The sequence below is a fragment of the Argentina silus genome (genome assembly GCF_951799395.1).
Source record: "Argentina silus genome assembly, chromosome: 8".
NCBI lineage: Eukaryota > Metazoa > Chordata > Actinopteri > Argentiniformes > Argentinidae > Argentina > Argentina silus.
In genome coordinates, this window is record NC_139662.1 from 4,914,043 (window position 1) to 4,927,408 (window position 13,366).

The 13,366-nt window shown below is 42.3% G+C and overlaps 1 protein-coding gene across 5 annotated transcripts in view; it reads left to right on the top strand.

Annotated features, from left to right (window-relative positions):
- The first annotated feature begins 288 nt into the window (after positions 1-288).
- The window catches only part of kif1b (kinesin family member 1B), a 62,680-nt gene continuing 49,602 nt past the window's right edge, over positions 289-13,366 (top strand). For 4 of the 5 annotated variants that reach the window (XM_083675112.1, XM_083675114.1, XM_083675115.1 and 1 more), the window contains exons 1-2: positions 289-541; positions 2,024-2,177. In XM_083675112.1, coding sequence (XP_083531238.1) covers positions 2,072-2,177 — 106 coding nt within the window. In that variant the 5' untranslated portion in view covers positions 289-541; positions 2,024-2,071. Of the gene's footprint in view, positions 552-2,023; positions 2,178-13,366 lie in introns of all 5 variants that reach the window. The other variant, XM_083675113.1, reaches the window with a different exon arrangement.

A 13,366-nucleotide genomic window follows, 5' to 3' on the forward strand; every position in this document is an offset into this window, starting at 1 on the left:
AATTATATCTATTACTATAATCCTGTAATACAGTTTTCCTGCTAGGTGGCGCCCTATGATACTATGGCCCTTGTCCACTCTGGGGCAGTGACAGGGAAGCGGTGAGAAATCCTGCAGTATGCCGTCACGGCCTATAGTAACTCCCATCGCGTTTTGTGGATCTTCATTGGCTTTCCAACACATTGCTCACGGTTAGTCTGATTCTATTGGTTTATCAACATGACAGTCAGAGTAGTCGAAAGGGAGTTGACGTAATCTTTTCAGTAAATCAAGGCATTCTATCCCTTCTTTTTTCGCTTGTAGATATACGGCCGCCTTTCATCTCAACTGGAAAATAACCTCACCAAGGAAACACCGAATGCAGTGGAAGCCTATCTGGTGGAGACTAAAACACTGCTATAATGGGTGTTTTGAATAAAAGTGGACGTTTCGACCGTTTCTCTGCCAGCAAAATCTGATGAACCACATTACACACTTTATTTGATCGTTTCGTTTTCGCTGCTTTTCTATGGTGTAGTCGTTTTCCTGTGGATCTGCAAAAGTAAGTAAACGTATGCCCCCTGTTTTTTTTTTCTTCTGTATAGGCCTGTGGCTTTATCAACACATCTAACATAAATATTTAGCAAGTGTTGATGGACGTCGTTTTGGGTCATAAAGGAGGGCGATTTGCAAGTCTGTGCAAGAGTGGTGTTTTTTTGTTGTGTATGCTGTTTTGCTTTGGAGAAGTAAGTTTATGTTCATCGAAGAGATCGACGTGATGTTTCGACAAAATATGCCATAGCCTATGGCATTGTAGACCAAATGCGCTTGAGAGGTTTGTAATCAGCCTTGCGAATCGCGACGTATAGGCCGTACCGACAGAGAGCCTATGTTTCATGATATTGATAGGCTGACAGTGGGTTTAATTTCACCAGTGTAAATCCAACAGATTTTAGTGATTTATGTGGAAACATATGTTTGCATCAATTTTACATTCGGCCTACTACATTGTTTCAATTTCCCTCCATACAATCTAGAATGTTGCCATCAAAAGCATTGCGACAATGTATCGAGATTGCAGGATTGCTCGCGCTTGATTTGACCAGACTAATCTAATATAAAATTGGATGTGTTTTCTATACATGGTCGAGTTTTTCAAGAGGTACAGATGTATTTAGTGGGCCTATGGTAGTGGCTCTGTCATTAGTGTAGCCTTTACCAAATAGGGTAGATAGAATTTCATGGGCGTATGCCTTAGCAAATGGTTGACTGCAAGGACACATGACAAAAACATCAGATTTTTCTCTCTAATCTTTATTATTTGAGATGTGGCCTACATAATGATTATCAAAATGGTATTGTTCTTATGTTATAAATTGTAGTAACAAATACAAAAAGAGTTATTTGTTGAAGGCTATGGGATGTGTTTGCCGCCTGTTATCCAACAAAGATGGTCAATAATGGTTACATTTTATGTTTTTTTATGACCATTATTTTATAAATAAGTAGTGTAGTTGCTTGGAATTTGAGGAATGTGAACATAAGTGAGGTAACTGTATATTAATGTCAAAATAATTTATACACGCTGTTTGGGGTCGGCCGTATTTGTTGTCAGTGCATACGCCTGGTAGGAATTGGCCTAATACCAATTGCTTGCTTACAAAATCTACCGGTATGAGTCAGGTTTAAATGTATGTTTTTGGTATGACTCAAACCGTTGCAGTTGTCCAAATTAAGAATGAGACATTTAATGTACAAGCCCCTGTAACTACTCTTTATTCTGGTATGGCTTGTGACAACCACTTGAGACATGACGCGGTGGTAGCCTTGCCAGCTAGTTTTATGTGAGGGGAATATTTGATATCATTCAGCACCTCTGCATTACAACTTCATTATGCTGTGTTCATGTCAAATCTACAAATACAACCTGTACACTCCATGTTAAAATCCAAGTTGTAATCATCTCTGTAATCAACTCTTATAATTTGTTTGTAAATGTGGTTGTGAGTTTTGAAAATAAGACTTTATTTTATTCTTTCCTCAGGAGGGACGTTATTGGAACCATACTGGGAGAAAGTCCTCAACTGCAACAATGTCCGGGGCTTCTGTTAAAGTCGCTGTCCGAGTTCGTCCATTTAATTCAAGGGAAATAAGCAAGGATTCAAAATGCATCATTCAGATGCAAGGCAACTCCACCAGTAAGTAGCCTTGGCTCTTGTGTACACACACACACACACAAATTATTTTCCTATAAGCCACAGATATGAATACTGCTTCCCACATGCTCCATCTAGGGTCTACCTTAAGGGTCTAAGTTGAAGACAGTACAATGAGCAAATTAAATGGATTACACTGGCTTGACAAATGGCTTGAGCAGGAATAAGAGCCCTACTGAATGTTTCTTCTTTTGAAAAAGGTTACATGCCTGAGGAGCTTCAGTGACAAAAATGCTGACTGAGTTAGTTTGAGACCAGGGGGGTCACTTCATACAGTAGTCTTCTCTTGATCCTATTACCAAATGAAAATCACACTGGTAACCTGGGCATTTGGTGGGTTGTCAGTAGTGTTAATACTGATGATGTAAATACTCAGAACTCATGTTCTACACAGCCATTTGGTGCACATTGAAGGACAGTATAATTATTTTAAGAAGGTGACATGGGATGTAGCTATAACTGATGTTTTGATCTATCTTTGGTCTTTATTCAGTGGTACATTGAATTGGTTTAATCAGTATACAGTTTGGATCTAACTGAATGTAAGAAACCATGTTATCTAAACATAATTGGAACTCTGAGCCACTGTAATTGCAACCATTTTCATCATTTAGTATATAGATCTGCAGCATTTGAAGTAGAGTTTGATGTAGAGGACTTCAAACACAAAATGATTGTAATTGGTATTAAGTTGCTGTGTCAGCTGATGAAATGTGTCCCCATCCAACAGCATATAATAGGAATAAATGATTTAGATGGATCATCATGGATTCTGGTCAAATGTTAGGTCTATCTGACAGCACAGCAGTGTCATGTTAGCACTGATATTAAACTAGCTGAAAGAGCAGAGATCTAGAGAGTTTTGTCTATTGAGACTAATCTAAGACCGTTATTAAAGACCAGACAAAGCAAAGGCCTTCATGTTGTTTGTAGTCAGTGATTCACCCTTTCCACCTGTGACTGTGAGTCACCAGTCAGTTTAAATGGCTAGTTTCCCCTCAACCTGCTGTCGAATGTTACATTAAAACCCTCATGAGATGAATACTATCTCCGACAGGCAATGTAACTCCTCCTTACATTGACAAGGAACGCAAATTACATTGCAAAAAGACTGCAATGGATCATTTTAGAAACCTGTTCTATGAACAGGTTTTTATTTGCTTTTGGTTTCTTGTCTTACTGTAATAATGTCAGTCCCTCGTTGACATTTTGCATGCCCCATCTCAGAGAAACTGAACTCAATGCCATCCTCGCTTTCACTTCATAAGGATCAAACTTCTCCAAAGGAGAGCTTTGTGTTGAATCTTTAGTCTTTTTGGTTTGTGTCATTGTCCTGGTGGTTTTTTTTTTTATGCCAATGACACTTGAAGGTGTCATAGGAGCCTAGGGGTTTGTAGCAGAGCAGACCAGAGTTGCAGTAGAATATGCAGTGTTTTTGGGGGTTAGTGAGAGAGCGAGAGAGGAGGCTGCAGTAGTGCCTACTCTACTCCTATCACATGGGCAGATTGCAGAGCAGAATGGGAGCCTGGCAGGCAGCCCACTCTCCCTTGAACAGGACTCCATTGCAGATGGTATGCTGAGAATGCTGTCTTATTAGGATGCTGAGAGATCTTAGCCTATGGCCCACACACACATAGTCCAGACAATATGTGACAGGAAATGAGATAAGATCCCCTTTCTGTAGGTCATTTGACCATTGTTCACTGGTTTTCTAAGCATGTGCCTACTGTGTATACACTGAACCAACAGTGGTTTGTTTTGGGTCAAGATGCTGTTGAGACTTATTTCAATGTTTTACTCACAGTTTATGGGAATGAATGTTGCCTTTTTTGTGGTCACACAGCCAAATGTTCTTAAATTGCCTTGTATTCTTGCCAGCCTTGAAATATGTATTTCAGATATGGTTATTGTTCGAATTACACATTAGACTCAGAGAGTGGCCTGACTGATTTTAAGGTGTTTATGGATATCCCTGGTCAACTTACAGAGGACAACTGTGAGGACTGGGCTGTGACACTCCCCTTATTGTTGTCACTGCCTCAAGGTGTGTGTGTGTGTGTGTGTGTGTGTGTGTGTGTGTGTGTGTGTGTGTGTGTGTGTGTGTGTGTGTGTGTGTGTGTGTGTGTGTGTGTGTGTGTGTGTGTGTGTGTGTGTGTGTGTGTGTGTGTGTGTGTGTGTGTGTGTGTGTGTGTGTGTGTTCCTTAGTGCGGGGAGGCTGTCATGGATGGGGAGCAGAGAGGGGGTAAATTGATTATACAGTGTGCAGGAGATGAATTCAAGGCCTATGCAAGCAGGGTGATGAGGCCGTTAGACATACCAGAGCTAATGTAATTAGTGCAATATGATGCGATGGGCTGCAGCCGGTGCTAGCGTCGGTACACTGGATGTGTGTCGGAATCACAGGAGACCAGAGCTCTCACTTTATGACCCTGATGTGCTCACACTGGTCTCTTTGTCTTATGTAACCCATGTGTTATGTTCTTCCTCTTACTCGATGCTGTGCTATCGCGCTAGGCTAACTGTAATGGAACTAACCTTTTTAGATGTGCTTGACTGAATTCATATATTTTGGGTGCTTTGCTTCTCAGTCCGTCTGTTCCATCATGGAGGATATCTGCTGATATTCAAAGGTAATTGTTTTTGAGCGGGGGAGTCTCACTCATATTTTTAGTAGAGAAAGACAGGAAAGTAACGAGAAGAGGGTATGTCAGCAGGGCATGGGCTAGATTTGTGTGTACTGTATAGTGCTAGACCACTGGATCACACCAGGCCACATCTGCTGATATTCAATGGACACAAGCAATGGAGTTGTATCTATATGTCCGTATTGAAAGCCGTTCATTGACGATAGTCCATTCATGCTTCCACGTAGTGAAAAGTAGACGAATTAGATGAAAGTCTTAGCATTACAGAATTACAAGTTCAATTTACAGTAAGCATTTGGATACAACCTATGGCAGAAGGTCATAGAATTGGTTCAGCAACCATTTTCCAGATACAATTCTGCTCTTCTCATGAGGAAGTCACCTAGTCTTCACCCCCACTACCCTCCCTGTACTAACCCTAACCCCAACCCTTGAGACCTCTTCACCCCCACTACCCTCCCTGTACTAACCCTAACCCCAACCCTTGAGACCTCTTCACCCCCACTACCCTCCCTGTACTAACCCTAACCCTTGAGACCTCTTCACCCCCACTACCCTCCCTGTACTAACCCGAACCCCAACCCTTGAGACCTCTTCACCCCCACTACCCTCCCTGTACTAACCCTAACCCCAACCCTTGAGACCTCTTCACCCCCACTACCCTCCCTGTACTAACCCTAACCCCAACCCTTGAGACCTCTTCACCCCCACTACCCTCCCTGTACTAACCCGAACCCCAACCCTTGAGACCTCTTCACCCCCACTACCCTCCCTGTACTAACCCTAACCCCAACCCTTGAGACCTCTTCACCCCCACTACCCTCCCTGTACTAACCCTAACCCCAACCCTTGAGACCTCTTCACCCCCACTACCCTCCCTGTACTAACCCGAACCCCAACCCTTGAGACCTCTTCACCCCCACTACCCTCCCTGTACTAACCCTAACCCCAACCCTTGAGACCTCTTCACCCCCACTACCCTCCCTGTACTAACCCTAACCCCAACCCTTGAGACCTCTTCACCCCCACTTCCCCCCTGTACAAGTTCTCTCCTGTTAATAAAAAAAAAAAAAGAAATATATATATATATATATGCCTTCTGGCATTACGACTGCCAATGGCCCCTGGTGTGAGCATTGATTACTTTGTCTTATGATGACTGTTGGATAGATGATTCACTTACTTAAACAAATGTATTTGTTGGCGTCTGCTAAATGCCGTAAATGTAAATGCTCAATTTACTCCTAGAGTCAGCAAAGTGGATGTCCAAACTGACCTTACAAAAAAAAACCTTCAGGGATTGACTGAGCGGCATAATCAGTGAGACTGAAAGAGACCGACTGTAACCAGGGTGATGAAGACGTCAGTCAAAACCATCTGCACTGATACAAATGGAGAAGTGGGTGATTGAAAGTCACAGAGAGAGCAGTGACAATATAAGCTCGGGCAAGAATGGGAGAGAGAGGGTTGGAGTAGGGAAGGTCATCTTGCCATTGAGTCTTCTGTAGATGGGGGCGATTGACCTGATTAGGGCCAGTAATCCGCCAGCTCGTCTGAGTTTGCCAGGCTTGGCACAGTAATCCCTCTGGCCCTCACAGGTGCACACACACCCACTCAGGGTGTTACATTCCTCGTCGGGCTTGATCCCACACTGTCATTGTTTGGAGTGGGACACACACTCGTACTCTTTGAAAAGCAGACACTCACATTCCAGACTGACTTCCTAATGAGATGGACAGGCAGATAGTGTCTGTAAATTCTAAATTCATGCTGTACCAGGCCTTGATCCTGGGCAAGCAGGGCTTCGTGCACATATGGTTAAGGTTGTGGTTTTCTGGGGATGAATTTTTACATTTCATTGACACATAAATGCAGATATTCAGGTTATTGCTATTTACCAATGTTTTACAAACATTGAGTGCAGAAATGAGTTAGTCAAGTTCCACTGTTTGAGGGAAATTTAGTTTTTGAGCAGACTTTGTGTTTGATCATGGAATTTCCTGGAAAGTCTTCTAGGATCTTACGGAGCAGTAAGAATGCCTGTCGTGATCAATAACACATCTTGTGATGGTTGAAGGAAGCCATTGCAGAGTGTCTGATGATTCCATTCACCATTTGTTGATGTAAGACACACACAAACAGGATATGTCAGAGTATGGTGACACCTTATATCATTAATGGTTGCCTTTTATAGAGGGTTTATAAACTGGTGTGTATATTACAAGCATTTGCATTTACCAAGCAGTACTAACAGTGCAGCCACATATTCACCAAATGACTGACAGAATTTCAACCAATGAGTTATTGCTTTTTGTTTTCTCAACTATCAAATAAACATCAAGCTTTGGCTACTTGGTCATTAGCACGTCATCATTTGGTGTTTTGAAAGGAAACGTACAAGAGGAGCATGACATGCATACCAGGAATAACAGCTTGCTGTGTTAGAGGTCAGAAGGTCAGAATAACAGCTTGCTGTGTTAGAGGTCAGAAGGGTGAGCTGATAAACGACTGCTCTCACTAATATTTCATTTCTCTTGCACTTATCACTTGGGTTGACTTTTTTCCACCCTGTCATCTCGTTTAGTTTCTGTTTCAATTCATTTACATTGGGGTTTGAATGGTTGCGAATGCAGATTTCCATTTTCTTTGACCTCTGTCCTTTGACCTCTCACCCTGATTTCAATCACAGTGACATGAACTGAAAGAAATAACACAATAACACCAAGACATTCAAAATAATTGTCTGTTTATTTTGGCTAAACCCATCTTGATAGAACATGCAACAATGCATCCCCCCGCTCCCAAAAAACTGTAATGGTCAGTCGAACTAAAGATGCCCTGTACATGGATAGGCAATGATGACATCATTGGCTCAAGTGATGTGCCACAGCTGTGTGGTAAAGCTTAAGACACATGACATATTAATAAGATATGGATAAGTAAAGTTCTGTTTCATGCTGGAATTTTCCTCAAAGGGAACAACTTGTACATTTCCCCTAGAGAAAACAAACTGTATTAAGTTAAGTAGGTTTCAGATGTTATCTAGGCAGATGTCTTGCCTTGAATGACCATGACTAATGGATACATGAAAACTATTTACACTTGCATCATTCACTACAATTGGATAAAGCAAATCGAATTCATGACGCGATCCCGAAAATAAACTTTACACAAGCATCATCTTACAAGACACATGTCGGTCCAAGGCTGGAATTTGGAATTTATTCATAATTTACTCATTATTATCTGCTACACATACCTATAGGGTAACCTGGCCTTCCCTTTCCCTTACCCGCATCAAGACTGCACCCTGCAACCTTGACATTCAACAAAATGTTTTATTATGCATGTTATTTTTTCTATTATCAAAATGCCATATCTTACACATTCCATTTTTAAATGAGAGCTTGACTAGGCACTCGATCACACTATCTATGTCTGCATGATGATGAACCAGAGAGCCATCCTTCCATTTCTCACCTTTTAAAAGAGGACATTTGTGAGCACCTCGCAGTATTTTTAGCTTGCTATCAGTTCCCTCCAGTAATTGAGTCTGTGTGGTTTCCTGGGTGCTGGGTGTGAGAGAGGATACAGGGCTGTGTCTGTGTGTTTCTTCCTGCAGAAGATGAGGGATGTGAGGGGAGAGAAGCTAGCCGTGGTGGGGGAGGGGGGATGGGGCGGGCGGGGGGGGGGGATGCAGCAGCAGCAGAGACCGTGAAAGGCGTGCATGAGCACCCATCACGTGCAGGAGAGCGTGAGACAGCGTCGCAGGCGCCCGGCCAGCAATGATGAGATTTTTGTTGCCGCTGCAGGCTCCGAAATTTGTGAGGCACATCTACTGTCATGCTAAGAAGAAGAGGTTTCGTCCTCACTGACTGGACCCTAGAGGTTGTTGTTTTTGTCTGTGGTGTGTCTTCTGCCTCTCTTCTTTGGTGGGGGAGAGATGGATGTTTATTGGAAATTGCTCCTAGAGGAAAGCGTTTCTATTGGCTGCTGGCCACCAGACATAACAGAAATCCATTAGGTTTATTAATATTACTAGAGATAAAGGCCAAAGTCCAAACCTCCCCCTCCTCCCCCTTAAAAGGTAGTACAGTACAATACTAAATTAGTCCTGTGAAATTCAATCCCACCAAACCCAAAGACGTGTCCCAGTTTTATGGCGATGCATAATCAGATGATGGGGAGGGGGGCTTGGATACCATAACAGAGGAGTCACTGTCCAATTTCCTCTGATGGCGTTCTGGATGCACTTTAGTCTGAGTTAGGAGATGAATCAAGAAAGTGTGTGTCCGTACCCTTGCAGGCATCTGTAATTCGAGTAATAGGAAGTGCATGACTAAGGGATGTGGTTGTCCAAAACATAATTTGATCTGAATTAGGATTATTAAAGGCACTGCAGAGAAAGGGACAGAGTCCTACAAGACAGACACCCATGGACAGTATATTTTGATTTAGCTATTGACCTCTTCAGAGGAAGGATCTGTTACTTTGGAAAAGTCTCCGATGTTCAATATTCATGGTATTACTATAACTATATGACTAGCAAACATGTCATACTGTATGAAGTAATTTACTACTCAAAGATGGAAATAGAAATGCAACGTTTTTTTTTTGTATCCAACCTCAAATAGACATTGATCAAAAAGTCTCTTTATGTAATGAGAGGATTTTTCTGTCATGTCACACAGGCCCACATCCATCTCCATTTGTCTCCGTCTCGATGATGCAAGCAGCAGTTAAAAGCAGATAATGGTGCGTTTGTTCTGAGGTCACAATGCTTCGAATCCCTCTAGAGTTTGGCTTGTTACCTAAGGCTGGGATGAAATAGCTAGACTTTCCCACATTCAAAACTGAATGTGTTTTTTTACTTGCGCTCAGTCCCAGCACAGCGCTGTTTCCAGACCTTTTTTCTTGTCCTCTCACAGATGAGGAGCTGAATGCGGAGACTAGTGGGAGAGTTTTGTAGTCTAGGCACGAGCTGCCGGTGTTGGGCACCATGCTCATCTTGTATTATTCATGAGAAAAGGAGGGAGGGATGAGGAAGTATATTATTTTTTAATCCTTAATTAATAAGTGGAATATCCTCCTCCCTCTGGTTCTCTCTCTGGAACCTCTGCCTTCAAAAGTAGAGCTGTTTCATGCTGCTCAGCTGTGCTAATACCCTCCAGATAATCGATCTCACACAGGCACGCGTGCGCACAGTTCGTCATTTCCGTCCTACGCAGAGAAGATGCTGGATAAATGGTGTTAGTCATCTGACGTTAACCCTTGCCATCAAACAGTGTTTATGTTTCCTGCATTTATGGAACACAGACTGTTTAAACTTGTTTTGTTGTTTCCCTTAAAAACATGATCCTTTTTTTGGTGTAAAATTGATTGCTATTGTGAGAACTGAATGTCAGGGGATGTATGATGACTAACTGACCATAACTGTGGAGAGTGAGGCCAGCCACAAAGGGCCACCACATTTTGTGTGTTACATCTGTCAGAAACTCACATTTCCATATTACATTTATTTTAAGACCACTAGACTGTTGTGTTCATTTAGAAATAGAAACAGATGTTGTACCTGTTTAATACTACATTTTGGCATTTATGTCCATGTATCTTTTACAGCATTACCAATGTGTTAGAACGTGCAGTGCAAAAATAATTACAGGATTTAGTCAAGTTTGATGCCAAGTCTGATGCCATAAAGAGTGTTTAGCCAAATTAAGTCGGGGATTCCCTGTCATATCTTTTACCACTGTAAATGAGAAGAGTACAATTTACAATGTACCGCAAATACTATATGCCTACTGGCTCTTGTACAAATTCATTTTGGGAATGAGAGCCCATGCCTTGGCCTTGGGTTGGTTTAATGGACAGTTTAACCTGCCTCCGCTGATGTTTGGAAAGCTTTCCAGGACAAACAGCGAATTTCAACATGGAATTATCTTGAGTGGAGGTGCACTGCATCTTGGTGAGTGAACATATTTCCCTTGGCATAACTAGTTCAGGTTTAGGTTCCCTAGGCTGTGAACTATTTGAAGATAAAGATGCCAAAGATAGTTCAATTTATTAATGTATATTTGTCCCCTTGAGCCTGATATGTGGAATGTTTTTATGATACAAATCTCACTATAGGCAAATCATTATTTCTTAGTAGTAAAAAAAACAACCACTTCATTGTTTGTAGACTTTTGATAAATCATTTTTGCTTGTCAAGCAGTTGACTTTGAATTCTGAATAGTGTTATTTTTAGGCCAGAACATTCCAGAGCCTCCTGACACTTAAGTGTGTTACAGTGTAGGTCTCATGACACAGGAAGTGTTTGGGAAAAGACCTTTGAGGAGGACACCTGCAGCAATGTAGATATCCTCTTTGCACCACCTCGATGAGAATGTGCCTCCTAGAGCTATGAAAACAGCTGAAAATTCATCCATAACATCTCCTTAATGTCATGATGTCAAGTTTTGGTACATGTCAAATTACATGGAGTATAAGTGTTTATGTTTGGCAATGTCATTTTCATGTGTTCTTTTTTAGATTTCTCACTGGCAAGTATAAGATGTTTTATTTGTTTGTGTTTAGGGTTAGATGCAGTCATCCTCTTCAATACCTGAGGGAGGTGGCTAACATTTGGCTAATGTTTCCTCTCTGGTTTCAGGGCTGTGTGGAGCTTGTGAATGAAACCATGCTGGCTTTGCATGTTTTCTCTTAGAGCTTCTAGAAGCCTCTCTATAGCTTAGCTGTCACCCTGGCCTCAGCGAGTCTGCGTAAGCTGGCAGTATCAGAGGCCACTAGCACAGTGTGCTAGCAGTGTCTGTGGGTTTTGGAGGGCTGTCAGGTGTGGCTACAGGAGTGTGGCGGAAAGGTTGGGCAGCAGAAATCTGCCCATTCCTTCCTGTCACTGACAGTCTGTCGGCATGTGAAGCACCAGTTGCCATCTGGTGCTGTATAAATAGACAGCACTCTCAGCTAGAGCAGCTGGCTAAGGCTCGGCCGCTACTCTTTCCCAGTTGTTTCCAGCTAGACAGACAACCCCACTGACCCTTATATCCACTGTCTCTCTACACCCCAAACCCCACTTTACAGGTTGACGATTTCTCACGTAGAAAGCATTGTTTATTTCTACTGTTACGGACAGAATTTGGCTTCCTGCAGAGAGTATTTCCCCTGGAGTTGTAGCGTTTTACAACTGCAGTAAAGATAACATAAATTTTTTACAATGAACCAACTCTGCTTTTATGTTCTGTTTACATAGACAATGCTAACCTTGGTCCTGCAGGATTTTTTTTTTTGCTGTTGAGTGCAGTCACTCTGAAGCTCAATCACCTCTCCATAGAAAGTTTCCTTTTTTATGAAAGTGGCAAAGTAATCATAACGGGGGTACCGTAAGGCTCTGTGAAAAGGGTCATTGTCTGCAACAGAGGGGAACTGGCCACATAAAGGCTTGTCATAACAGATTACCTAATGTGTTGTGCAGCCTCTGTCGTTGACTGCAGTCCTATATTCACTGCATTGTTCTTGTGTCTTCCTGTGTTTTTTCTCTCTCCTCTCACCCAGTAAAAGGGAAAACTACGTGAACGGCCTGCTGAGTGGAAACCGAGAACTCATCAGTGGGAATTCTTTGCCTCCCCCTAGAGTTGCAATAATTACTCTCAAAGTAATGACTCACCTAATGAAATAAAACTGGGTGCTATGAACATTAATGGGATTATACTTTGTCATTGCCTGGATGTTTAGCTCTCCCTTTGGGCTTGTCTGATTCAGACGAATTAAGAAATATGACATTTTGGTTTGATTCCATCTCATGGTTATCATCTTGGCCTTGAAAACTCTTGGTTCTGAAAAATCCAACCCATTGGCAAATTACGGGATATGACAAAAGTCGTATCCAGAGTGTTTTTTGTGGTTGTTTTCTTGAATTAAAGGATGAGGGGTTTAGAATGCTAGTGCTAGTGTGTACTGTATCCAAGGCCTCTAATGCAGATCCCACATGGCATGGTCTCTGTTTTGGAGATGTTTTGCGTACTGTGTTGTGGCTGCGACAAGCTCAGCTGTTTGAGGAGAGTGTACTGCAGTGGTTGACGCTAGTTTTAGCCTGTAGCGCTGAGCCTCAGCCACTGAGATCTTTGCCACCTGTGCTATGGCCCTGTCGACCCAACCTACAAGCAGCCACTGCCAAGCAGATTGAGAACAGCATGCCAGAGCATGTCAGTTGTCGAGTCAGAATGTGCCCTGTCCTCTTTTCTGCTTCCTCTTTAAGATGGAGGGATTGGTTTAAATGTCGCTAAGCTGTCTTTAACTATCAGGCTCATGGCAGTTTTTTTTTTTTTTTTTTGCTTTACCAATAAATAGTAACACAGGTGTACAGGTTGACCCCGTCCTGACGTACAGAGACAGAATTCACAGAAATAATGTATTCTGGGATTGAACCGTTCCATTACACTGCCGCCCCTATGCACACAGGCCCTAGGGAAGCTTTTAAATTCGTCTGCCTTGCAGAAAGGCTCATGGTAATTACAATTCTGCACGGTT